Genomic DNA, 11,576 nt, shown 5'->3' with positions numbered 1-11,576 from the left:
TATTTGCCTGCCAACAGCTCAGGTATGGTACAGCAGTCTGCAGACAGTACATGGAAGCATTAAAACTTTTGAATCACTTAAAGTTGATTTTATTCACTGAAAAACAGCTTTGTAGAATTAATTTACAAATGAACGGGGTGAATGGGCTTGTGAAGTAAGCAATAGGGCCTACGTAGGCTACTAATTTCCCCTTCGCCACACGAGCTCATAGCCCTACTTGTAGTCCTTGTAGCCTACAGTTATTCAACCTTATACGCCTAATATTCACACAAAAAGACCATTTTGCATGTACACTAATTTAGTGGCTTATTTGAGTATTACTTATAAGTAGGTCTTTTTCATAAACACAAACATCGCCCACTCTGATCCTGGTTCTCCTCTGCGATAGACCACTAGGGAGTTATAAACCGAATATTAGGCCTAGGCTTAGGCCTACTATTTTTTCCCTTTCAAATGAACGTTTCCAAATATGTAGGCCCTATCTATGTGATAACTGTCGCAGGGTGAAAAACTCCAAGGACCTATAACACTGTATCCACTGGGGTTTCTGTAGCAAGAGTTCACCCATATTCCGACCCTTCAGCGACACTTTTCGGTAAATTGATTGAGACGACCAACTGGAACTGATCAGGATCAAGTCATTGTCACAGTGCACATCTTCTTATTGAAAATCAATAGGCTTATAAAGATCAGTGCTATAGCCTAATGTGCACTCTTGTTTAGTGTGTAATAATAGTAGTCCTCTGTCCTATTACAGAGGACTGTAATACCGGGTAGTAGTCCTCTGTGGGTAAGACATAAAGAAATGCAGCGACTATAAATTTGACTCAAAACTGTAGGCCTATTTTCGAGTCTTATTAGGGCTTGAAAGTCAACATAATTCCCAATAATCAGACATATGTAGCCTACCTATTATTTTTTTATAATTATTTCAATCTAAAAACAGTTGATGATTTTTAGTTTAAAATTATAGCCTATGCCTGATGAAACGCAATCTGTAGGCCTACCAAAAATCCAAACTCTATAAGATTCTGAACCGATTAATTCTTAAAATGTAGGCCTAACAACATTATTTTACTTTCTTTTTCATTTTTTTTACTTCCTACATTTCTTTCAGTCTTTCCTTTTTTTTAATTGAGAAATTCATATATTTTGATAGGCCTACATATCACTGTAAGAAGCCTCTTTCTTCTGTTTTTCTAAGGCCAGAGTTACTATATTAGCGTTTCACAAGTAGAAAGACGAGGTAAATAACCCATCATGTAACTTGAAAGGTAAAGTTATTAGGCTACTCCTTAACGACATCATCCATGCTTAATCCAACGTCCATGTTCTCGTCGATGCTAGCTGCTCTCACCAAAGTCACCGTACTCTGTGACCGCCCCGGCGTGTGCCCAACGATGCTAATTTCTACCCGAGAATCTTCCTTATTTTTCCCCTTTCCGCACCAGGTCCATTCCGGGACATTATCTGGGAGATGGTGGTCCTTGGTCTCCGGCAAGGTTAGACCGAGAAATGCTGCAGCTAACCCCAGGACCCCGAACACAATGAATGGTAGTTCTTTGGAGACCTTGTCCTGAATAAAATATATAAAATAATATATGAAATAATATTCTGTTCATCTAAATGTCGAGCCTAAAGTTAAATATATACATAAAAGGATGTATTAAGCTCAAGACAGACGCCTTATGATCAATATCGCCTTATGATAGAAAGAAAGAATGAATTAAAAGGGATTATCACAAGGCAGCCCTTCATGTTAGCACTGACAAGTTCTATTGCTGAAAATGCTAACTTCCTGTTCACCAAAAACACTTACCAAGTAAGTAAACTGGGGAGCAACTACGCCTCCTATTCGGCCAGCCATTGAGGCTGCACCAGATCCAATGCTCCTGGAAATCACAGAAACCATTAGGCTATTCATCACAACAGGTTTGATAAAGCGAACAGAAATTTTGTATTTTAGTCAAGCTACATGTTAATGCTGCTCATTAGCATATACAGTATTATTACATGTATTTAGTCCTACATTAAACATATTGTAGCCATGAGAGACATGTCTTGATCTTTATTCCATATGATTTGGGGTTGTTTTAACGTTACCTAATGACAGTGGGGAATAACTCTGCAGTGTAGATATAGCCTACATTCCATGCCGATGTTACTCCTAATTTGCCAACCATTGCCAAAACAGTCACAACAGTGCCCAATTCTTCCAACTTCCCTAAAATATTTTTATTATCGCCTTATTTAATTGATGCATTTTATTGCATTGGCGAATTGCAGAGATTTATCTGTCTAGTGAGTAGAGAGTGACTTAATATGAAATTTGGGATACGGCAGTCTTTGTATACTCAATACGTCGGGGACGCTCATTATTTCAATTATTGAGTTAATGAAGCAGCTATCTACCCAACATGCAGTAAACTACTCCTTAATGTCCCTCGAAAGCCTGTTACGCACACGCACCTGCAAGGCCAATAAAAAGGACAGAGAAAGTTGCAAGTCCACCAATAAGCATAGTTACGAACATTGTAAGACGACGGCCGAGTCTGTAAAAGAAAACGTGGGAAAGTAACGTGCAGGAATGATGAAAAGTTATAGCACCAGCGCCCGATTGAAAATTAACAAAAACAAAAAAGAAAATAACAAAAAGAAAAACAACAAAGACAAAACAGAAAAGAAAAACACCTACTTATTGCTAAAAATGACGACGAATGCTAGAGCTGGTACCTCTACAGAAGAGAGGAGAACGGCATTCAAATATATGTCACCCGGCAGGTGTTTTACATTCAACGATAACCCGTAGTACGTAGCTCCATACACGAACCTGAAAATTTGATAATTGTTTAATTAAGTGACACATATCCATAGTTAAATACTTATTTTACCCTTTTGTGAATGGTATAGAATTTGAACTATTCATTCGTATTAGAAAGTAAGCGCCGATGTTTTTTTTTTTAAATGAAGATGACTGTATTTGTCAATTCATTCAATTGTTTTCTTAAAATCTTTCATGAGAAAATATATATTACCTCCTGGACAGAAGGAATGATCGATGACTTCAGCAACAACAATGTACTTACAGTGTATGATCATCAAAAACCACCACGTACACCTACCATGCAAACATGAGGACAAGTGTGTGCCGGGTGAGTAGAGGAGTGCGGAACAAGTCCCAGTAGCTATACTTCCCGGTTGTTGTTCCTTTTCTTTTCTCATCCTTTATAATTAAAGACAAAATCAGAAAATTGTGAAGTAAAATATCTGTATTTGAAATGCTAGTGTTTGTGCTCATATGAATAAAAATATTCCGGCTTTTTAAAGACGTTTAAGTTATATCAATAATTCTGGGTCATGGTAAAGTACTAATATTTTGGCGAGAAACATTTGTGGGATCAAAGTTAAGCCCCTGTTAAACCGGCTGTATGTAACATGGGTTTTAGTTGTCTTCAGTGATATATCTAAAATGAGGCATCTTGCATTGAAATACGCACTTCCAGATATTTTCTGAACGCTTCGAAATTTGGAGTTGGTTTCTTATTGACTCTTGCTATGAGTTCTAGCACCTTCTCTGCTTCCTGCTCCTTGCCATGCATAGCCAGCCAACGAGGACTTTCTGGAAGAAATCTTTAAATACCTCATTATACATAAGTGTTCCTTACATTTCTAACCGGTTGAAAGATCGTTGTAACGATGATTCACTGTCCGGAACTTTGTTCCCAAGTTGCCTAATCATAAAATTGTAATCATAGATAAAGAAAAGTGTTATTAAAAAAATTCACTAAAAGTTACTCTGAGACCATTTGACTTTTGAACCTTCAAACTCTCGTACCAAGAACTGTGGCCCAATCAGCCCTCTTACATTGTACCAAACACTTTCGAACTAATGAGATTTCAGACTGTCGGACACGCCCATGCAAAATAAAAATTTATCTTAACTAACCACCGTTGTTAGATAGAGATAAACACCTGAAACTAAAAAAGAAAAGATAAAAATAGAAATAAAACAATGTTACAAGAACTACAAAACTATATACAAACATCAGCTTTTTAAAACAATATCACTTGTTTTCAGTTGACTTCAAATTGGTGTTTTATGTCTCACCTCCACAAAAACCAGACTAACACTGTAGGGATGGGGGTGGTCACCATCACCAGCGTCTTCCAGTCACGGATGAAGTAAGCTAGGAGAGCCAACAGCATGTTTCCAACCTGCCAGAAACCCACAGCACCGTTCACCACTCTCCACTTGGCACCAACGAACTCTATAGGCCACACGTAACTCACGATCAGTAAACCTGAAATTATCATGAGCCGGGTAAGTGAATTCCTTTTTTTGTTTGAACAGGATACCGTTACTGAGAAAATAATGGCCACTTCATATTTATTGCTTTCCAAAATATAGAGTGAATAAATAAAGAAGGTAAAATGTTTAAAATATGTCGCAACTGGTGCTGTTACTTTTTTTGAGGATGTTTTCACAAGGGAACACGAATTAAAATAATGTCGGCACTTATGGTTTCTGAGAGCCATCTACCTCTATATATGGATCATTCAAGACGGGTTTTGCTATTCTTACCACCGGCACACATTCCATTAAAAAACCTCATAGCGGCGTATATTTCCCATCGGGGAGCAAAAGCGTTGCAAAAGCCGACAATGGAGTTGACCGTCATGGTAGCAAACCAGACAGGTTTCCGACCAAAGGCGTCCGAGAGCTGACTGATAACAAGTGCGCCAAAGAAAATCCCTGCCATTTGTATTGTAGTGACGATGTCGCTTATTTCATCCAAGGCGCAGACTAGATTCCACTGAAAATATCACACAAAGGAATACATCTAATGAAGATATTTTTTGTATGGTGCCAATGAACTCTTCTGGATTAATGAGAAGCTTGTTAAATAAATTTGTTAAGATTTTTTATTAATGAGCTGATACATTGGGGAGAAAATGAAATAAGAAAAACAACAAATATCATATAGGCCTACGGGCGCTGTTTCACCGTTTCAACATGACTGTATTTTAAAGAAATGAAAAAGAGGTAAAAAATTTATAAAATAAAAAAGATCTCTAGCCGCCTCTGTCCTTGTAGATTAAGAAGATAAATACAAAGGGGCGTTTTCTTCAATACAATTGTCATAATTGTCTCTTATCTACGGCGTTACCCTGGTATTTACTTAAGAAATTGTCCTACAGAGCAGTAAGTGTCGCACCTTACAATGACTATTTTTCATGCTAATCTTACCTCAGTCACGATCGACGTAAATTCTGACGTATATTTTATGCCTTGGCATACGCCATTGTCCGGTGTGCAGGCATCTACACGACTCATGCTTTTATTTCCTTGGTCCCAATCGGGTACTGTCGTGGTATTGCTCCATTCCGACCAGGGAACGGTGTTGTTAAAGGCTGGACACTCCCAGTGTGGCTGGGCACCGATAAAGATTGGTATCAGAATCGTCCACCCAGTCATTAAGTCACATAAGTTGACAATGACGAACACTTCGATTTGTTTTCGACCGAAAGAGCCTAAAGAAAGCATATGACATCATTTTTAGCTTGTCCATTGAAGGACTATCCACAGCCGGTTGATTTTTATAATTCATTTTAAGACAAATAACTTCATAAAGTCTTTATCTGCAGCATTTAAGCTCTGATTTTTCAGAAGTATTGGCGAGACCTTACATAGTAAATAAGCGATGGAGTTCGTCAGAAAGTTTTCATTTATGATAGATCCAGAAATTTGATTTACATGTTGACTGTTTGCTCTATTCACTCTCACAGACTTGGTGAACAGGTAATTACCTCAGTCTTGATGATGACTTGTTAGTCCCTCTCTATATCTATCATAAATGAAAACTTTCTGACTACCAAAACTAAGATCCAATGAAACTATTTTCACAAGCGAAAAGTAGGCCTACATTTTGCATTTGCAGCGTTCTTTTACTGTAGTTGCAGGTTGTACACATTCTAGTATATGCAAAACATATATATGGATTACTTACCTATATCCTTAAGGATGCGTTCAAATCCTTCAGACATTATGTAGGCGTAAAAGGAATACACGTCAGTCCAGTGAAACTACTTGGCAATACTTCGGACAACAGTTATAAAAATGAAGTGGCAATTCTCTCCGTAAATGTGCCGAAAATGTGCTATATGCTGCCAAAGATAACACGGCCAGCAGAAGTCGCCAGTTTGTGTATTCATGAGTTACGATGTCACTGACATTGTTATGAGTTAATAAGTGTCATAAATATAGATAAGGGTTACCATAATATGTTTATTTTTGCTATCATTTGTAACTGTAGGGCATATTGAAGTGTATCTTTCGTCCGTATATTACCCTCGAAGTCATTATATAATGTCACTAGATGTCAATTGATGTCATTTCATGTACGTGTTTGTGTTGACAACAAGAAGTAGCATTTTATATTGTAAAACTTATGCGAAGAGAACATATCTAACTGCAAAAAAATGCGTGTATTTTGCACTCAAAAAAATATTCATGTATTTATAAATGTATTATATACAGCCTGTGTAGTATCACAAATTACCCTTCGTCTATATCCTTAGTAAACATAAGTGCAATATTTTTACAACAGAATATGGGTTTTGAGTTTGTTAATTCGGCTGGAATTTATAATCAGTCGTGCTAGTACATAGATGCTATAAAACCTTTTTCATTTGCTGCGTCTTGGGCAGATTTCGTTGTGATTTGAGAAAGCTGTGTTGCAAGCAGATTTGACTAAAATGTGTACTCTGGTTATATAACGTTTGGAATGAAGCATATATAATTTATTCTTACTTTAAAAAATATTTTGAAATGTCTTCTGTTTTGCCTTGAGTGGGCAAAAAATAGTAAATAACTTTCATTAACCAGTTCATCTTCTTCACATTGGCAGTAAAGTTCTCCGCATAACTTTTTGGCCTTGCAAAAAGTAGTAAATAACTTTCATTTACCAATTCATCTTCTTCATATTGGCAGTTACAAAGTTCTCTGCTTAACTTTCTCACGCCGTCTCTGAAAACTGAAAAAAACCATTTTCTGCTAAACTCTGTGCGACACTGCTTTTGCCTCTACTGTTTGATTGCGATATCTACCGCGTGCTTTTCTGACTCTTTCTCCGCAAACGCATTGTATGTCCTCAATCCTCCGTAGGCCGACACCTGTCTGTTTTACCTCGAGAAAGGGTTTTAACTCAGTTAAAAAAATGACTTTGGGTAGTCGTTATGAATTCATTACTCTGATGTCATCGACAATCATTTACCCAACGTATAAATTAGGCATTTCTCATACCAAGTGCATGCTTAGTTTGATCTCCGTTAAAAAGTAATTTCGTTTATGTCAATATCCTGATACCAAACGATTTTATGGATTTAGTTGAATTCAAAATATCATAAACATCACATAGAAACTGTTATTTTTGAAACGCAAATTGTTTAATTTTCATTAGAAAGGCTAAGGGAAGTCATTATGCGGCATAGATGAACGTTCAGTTTATCGTAAAAAATTCTGTTTACATTAATATGGTTATCAGAGATTACCGCAATCGACCTAAATTTTAAAGTAGCGTAGAAAACATGTCATCAGAATACATTCCATTCAGTCGAGATAATCTAGTCGATCTTTACTATAGGCCCTACTTTTCTTTTAAATTCAGGTTGGTCTGACCAAAAGTAAATGTCGCTTTTCGTCTAAATAGGCATTTTCACACCCTTTTACATTGATTTGTTTTTCTAAATACGCCAAATATACGTATATTGGATAAAAAAAAGCAAATCTCACTTTATTATTTAAACTAAAACAAAATTGCTTTTTAAATATTGCCTAATTCTTACATTACTACGAAATTCTCGGAGTATCCTTTTTTTAACTCTATCATGGTTGTTATCACCGTTTAAGCCAAAACTAAAAGGAATTTTCCCATGTAGTCATTTCAGTATACAAGTGCCCCTGGTGTTTGCAAGTTCCTTGGTGAGAGATCAGACGCGAGAGATTTAAATGATATTGGCAAAAAACGGTAATGCAAGACGTATTGCACAGTAGGATAAGTGTTACTAAGATAGTGAGTGGGCACAGTAACAACACTTAAAACTTCAAAGGAGATGTCACAACCCAGGTGCTGCATTTCTTGACCACACAGGAGCATATATGTCGGGCAAGTTGCCAATGTTTGTAAATTGTTAGGAGTTCCAGACCAGTCCCTTTGGTTCACCTTCGTCTCACTGACCTACCCACGGCCCACGCTTTGCCCATGCACGACGGGTCCACTTTCGTGTATAAATCGTTTGATTTTCCTAATACACAGATTTATGTTATTTTTGTTATTATTCTTCATTGCATGCAAAAGAAACAGGTAAACAAATGAATAAATAAATGGATAATTAAATAGAAATATGCTGCAACAGAAGTTGCCCAATTATGGGGTATATGTGGGTTGAGAAGGAGCTGTTTGGCAGTATTGCTTTACAACGAACAAACTGAACGCTGCTTTTACCTTTCTTTTGTACTATGATTTGGGTAATGCAGTGTAATTTGTGTAATAAGAAAGGAAAATATATAAAGCCAGGACTGAAGCTGAGCAACAAGCGCTCGACCTCGGCGAGTTCGCAAAACATATGGTTAAAAATACCGGGGTTACCACCTCTTTGAAAGGGGTTTTGGTCACCTCTCTGTCTTGGTGGCAGGTGGTGTCCAAATAATATCTCACGCCGTCTTCTTTGGTCTCCATTACAGTTCATTGGTCGTCCATGTGTGGAAATGTTCAAAATAGGATAGCGATCAGCCATTGCAAGACAGTACCTTTATGGAGTAACTAAGTGTCGCAAGTGTAAAGTCACTCTCCAATCAGTCCGATAGGCCTTAAAAGACTCCGAAGTCGCTCGACATGCTACAGGGTCTGGTCAGGTAAATGGAAACAGAAGGCGCCCCATAAAAATGAGAAAAAATATCTTGGGGTGAAATTTCTATAAATTGTTTTATTTAATGTATGGTTCTCCAAAAATATTGTTCAAACCATCGAGAGTTTGGGTTTTTAATATTTCATGTGCACATGTCAAAGGATGGCAGTTACAAAGTAGTTATACGAGTATTTGAGGTACGCGAAAAGATGTAGCCAGCTTGGCTATAAGAGAGTGTTTTGCCGATTTAAAGCAGTTTGTTAGACTAGATGAGATCTGAATCCATAACAAGACAACTGAAATAGGTTTCAAATAATTAGTTGCATACTATGACATGGGCCTCAGCAAATCCTAAATTGCCAAACGGCTTGTCGTTTCAATGTGCATTTTGCTTAGAGTACTACTGAAGAGAAGTGCATACGAAAAAAAAACAGGTCGATCCCGTATAGATTTTGATATAAATACCAAGTTTATCAAAAATCCCTTCATTTTGCACAGATGGGTTCTTTTTTACTTTAAATTGAATATGCAGGTATTTTTTCGTTATACCAGCTAACTCTCGTTTCTTCAGCATTCTTTTGTGCATTCTCTACGCAGGGATTGCGTGTGAGGTGCCTATGTGTAAAGGACTGATAGAGGTCTCGTCATAAAGATTTTGTTTATTTGTAACATAACATATAATAAGTGAAATTCAATCGGACTCTACAACCTGTTCACTATCTTTCTTTGTTTAATGTATTCTATGACGCAGTGAATAAGTTTAGTGGGTTCTAGATCTATTCAAGGCCGAACCCTGAAATAAACCAATATGATACACTAAAGACTGATAACTACGATAGAAAAAGGTAATGTTATTTAATATATTGGTGATTATACTGCTACTAGTATAATTAAACATGTACATAGGTACCTGTGTTTTTTCCCCTTTCTGTGTACCCCTGAGACATGGATCAACTTCAAAGTTTGAGAAGGGGAAGTCAACGACTTTCATTTAAGATGTTTAACGTAAGAATCTTAGACTCAAGTTGCAGGACTCTGTCTTAAAGTTGGCAGAAACAACAAATATTACCCCTGTCCTGAGCCAGAGAAGAACGAAATGGATTGGACAAGCTAGCAGAATGGAGGGCACCAGAATATCACGTAACTTGATTGTCTTTGGTGAGCTGAAGCAAGTCTGCAAAGAAACCATGCTGCAGTTCAGTATAAACCCCTTTGCACAAAATCGCACAGGAGCCCAGTAATCAGGAGGGACGGTTAGCCCAGGATTGTGAGGAGAGAAGGCGACGCAGGACACTCAATGCTCACACTGCCCCATCACCGGATGATCTCACTTCTCCATGCTGCCAACGGTCAAACATAGGCAGAGTCAGATTTGAGAGAAGTTGTAGGACACACCGCTCCTTACTTTGCACACTGCCGAAGACGGTCAACTATGCCGATAAGAGCCAGACCATTACTTCTATAACGTAAATTTTATTTTGCACAATATTTTCTCCTAAATTACCATTCAACAGGTAAATCGATGTCAACTCAAAAAGGAAAATGTCAACCGACCACGTAACATGGAGGAGCAGGTGTTTTGATACACGTATTCGCGTTACGGATTCTCTGTGGTTAACCCACGTATGATACCATAGGTTCTTTTCGTACGCATTCAATAGAAAACTTCAGGTGGTTATACACTGAATGGTATCGACCAACCCTTTTCCATTTGACCGAAGGTCACGGTCACCAAACTGCCCAATGAATGCACTTTCACTTATCTTTGCGAGAGTAAATTTGTACTCAATTTGTACTCTGTTGTATGGTTATGACACTTGAGCAGATTTATAAAAACTTGAAGATGTATATTTGGGCGCTTTATGAACAGATGATCCGCAGACAAGCTGATCAGCGGACTAAATATGGTCGACCCCACGTAAAAGATAAACAGTGTTGAATAAAACTCAATGCATTTTAAAATGCGGTCGAAGAATTTGACGACCGGGACTACTAAGAGAGACAAATCTTTACCAATATCAGTTTCAGGATTCATCACGTGGAAGACAAAGTGCATTTAGTCTTTAAAATCTGATTTGAATCTGCTCCCAGAATTCGGTGGCCACTTGGAGTTTCAAGGGCATTCAGTCTTGGCAAACGGAAAAATAAACAAGGTTTAAAGGTCAAGCAAATACCCCTTTGTCAATACAGGCAAATCAGATAGAGTTGTAGAGTGAAGTAACCGATTTGGTTTCAGGGATCAAAGTAACTCAACAAATAAGCCAACAGCGTTGACAGGCATTTATTCATCAGCATTGTTTTTCTTTTCATGGGGATGAGGGGGCGCCAGTGTACAACTGTATGAACTTTTGGCGTACGCCCTCTGGTTTAGTTTGAGATATGATCCATTTAGCATAAATACTTAAATATATTAGGAGTGTTACTTTGAGACAGATTTTCCAGGAATTTCTGCTTATGGCAGATACAATCGTGGAACAAACAATCTACTTAATCTTGCTGAAAGGTTTAGGTGGTTGCGAAATCTTTAATTAAAACTAACTCAATAGTTCCGGCATAAAGTGCACCAGGTAGATGGCCTATTTGGCGTCTTTGTATGTGGCCAACGGCAATAATCATAAACGTTTTAACGGGGTTCATTCATTACCAAACCACAAAGTATCCCGACTATG

At 37.7% G+C, this 11,576-nt stretch overlaps 1 protein-coding gene across 1 annotated transcript; it reads right to left on the bottom strand.

Moving 5' to 3' along the window:
• Positions 1-73: 73 nt before the first annotated feature.
• Positions 74-6,241, bottom strand: LOC106150421 (solute carrier family 22 member 15-like). Its single transcript, XM_013523217.3, has 11 exons — positions 6,009-6,241; positions 5,249-5,532; positions 4,583-4,814; positions 4,109-4,301; positions 3,498-3,630; positions 3,123-3,223; positions 2,696-2,830; positions 2,470-2,552; positions 2,104-2,224; positions 1,820-1,892; positions 74-1,576 (listed from the first exon to the last, which is right to left on the bottom strand). The coding sequence occupies exons 1-11, from the start codon at positions 6,043-6,045 to the stop codon at positions 1,289-1,291; spliced, it is 1,680 nt and encodes a 559-aa protein (XP_013378671.2). The 5' UTR covers positions 6,046-6,241; the 3' UTR covers positions 74-1,288.
• Positions 6,242-11,576: the final 5,335 nt, after the last annotated feature.

Source organism: Lingula anatina, chromosome 1, assembly GCF_051362555.1.
Source record: "Lingula anatina isolate TDL-2025a chromosome 1, LinAna3.0, whole genome shotgun sequence".
NCBI classification, from domain to species: domain Eukaryota; kingdom Metazoa; phylum Brachiopoda; class Lingulata; order Lingulida; family Lingulidae; genus Lingula; species Lingula anatina.
Note: the sequence above shows the minus strand (reverse complement) of the source record. Positions and strands in the feature narration are given on the sequence as shown.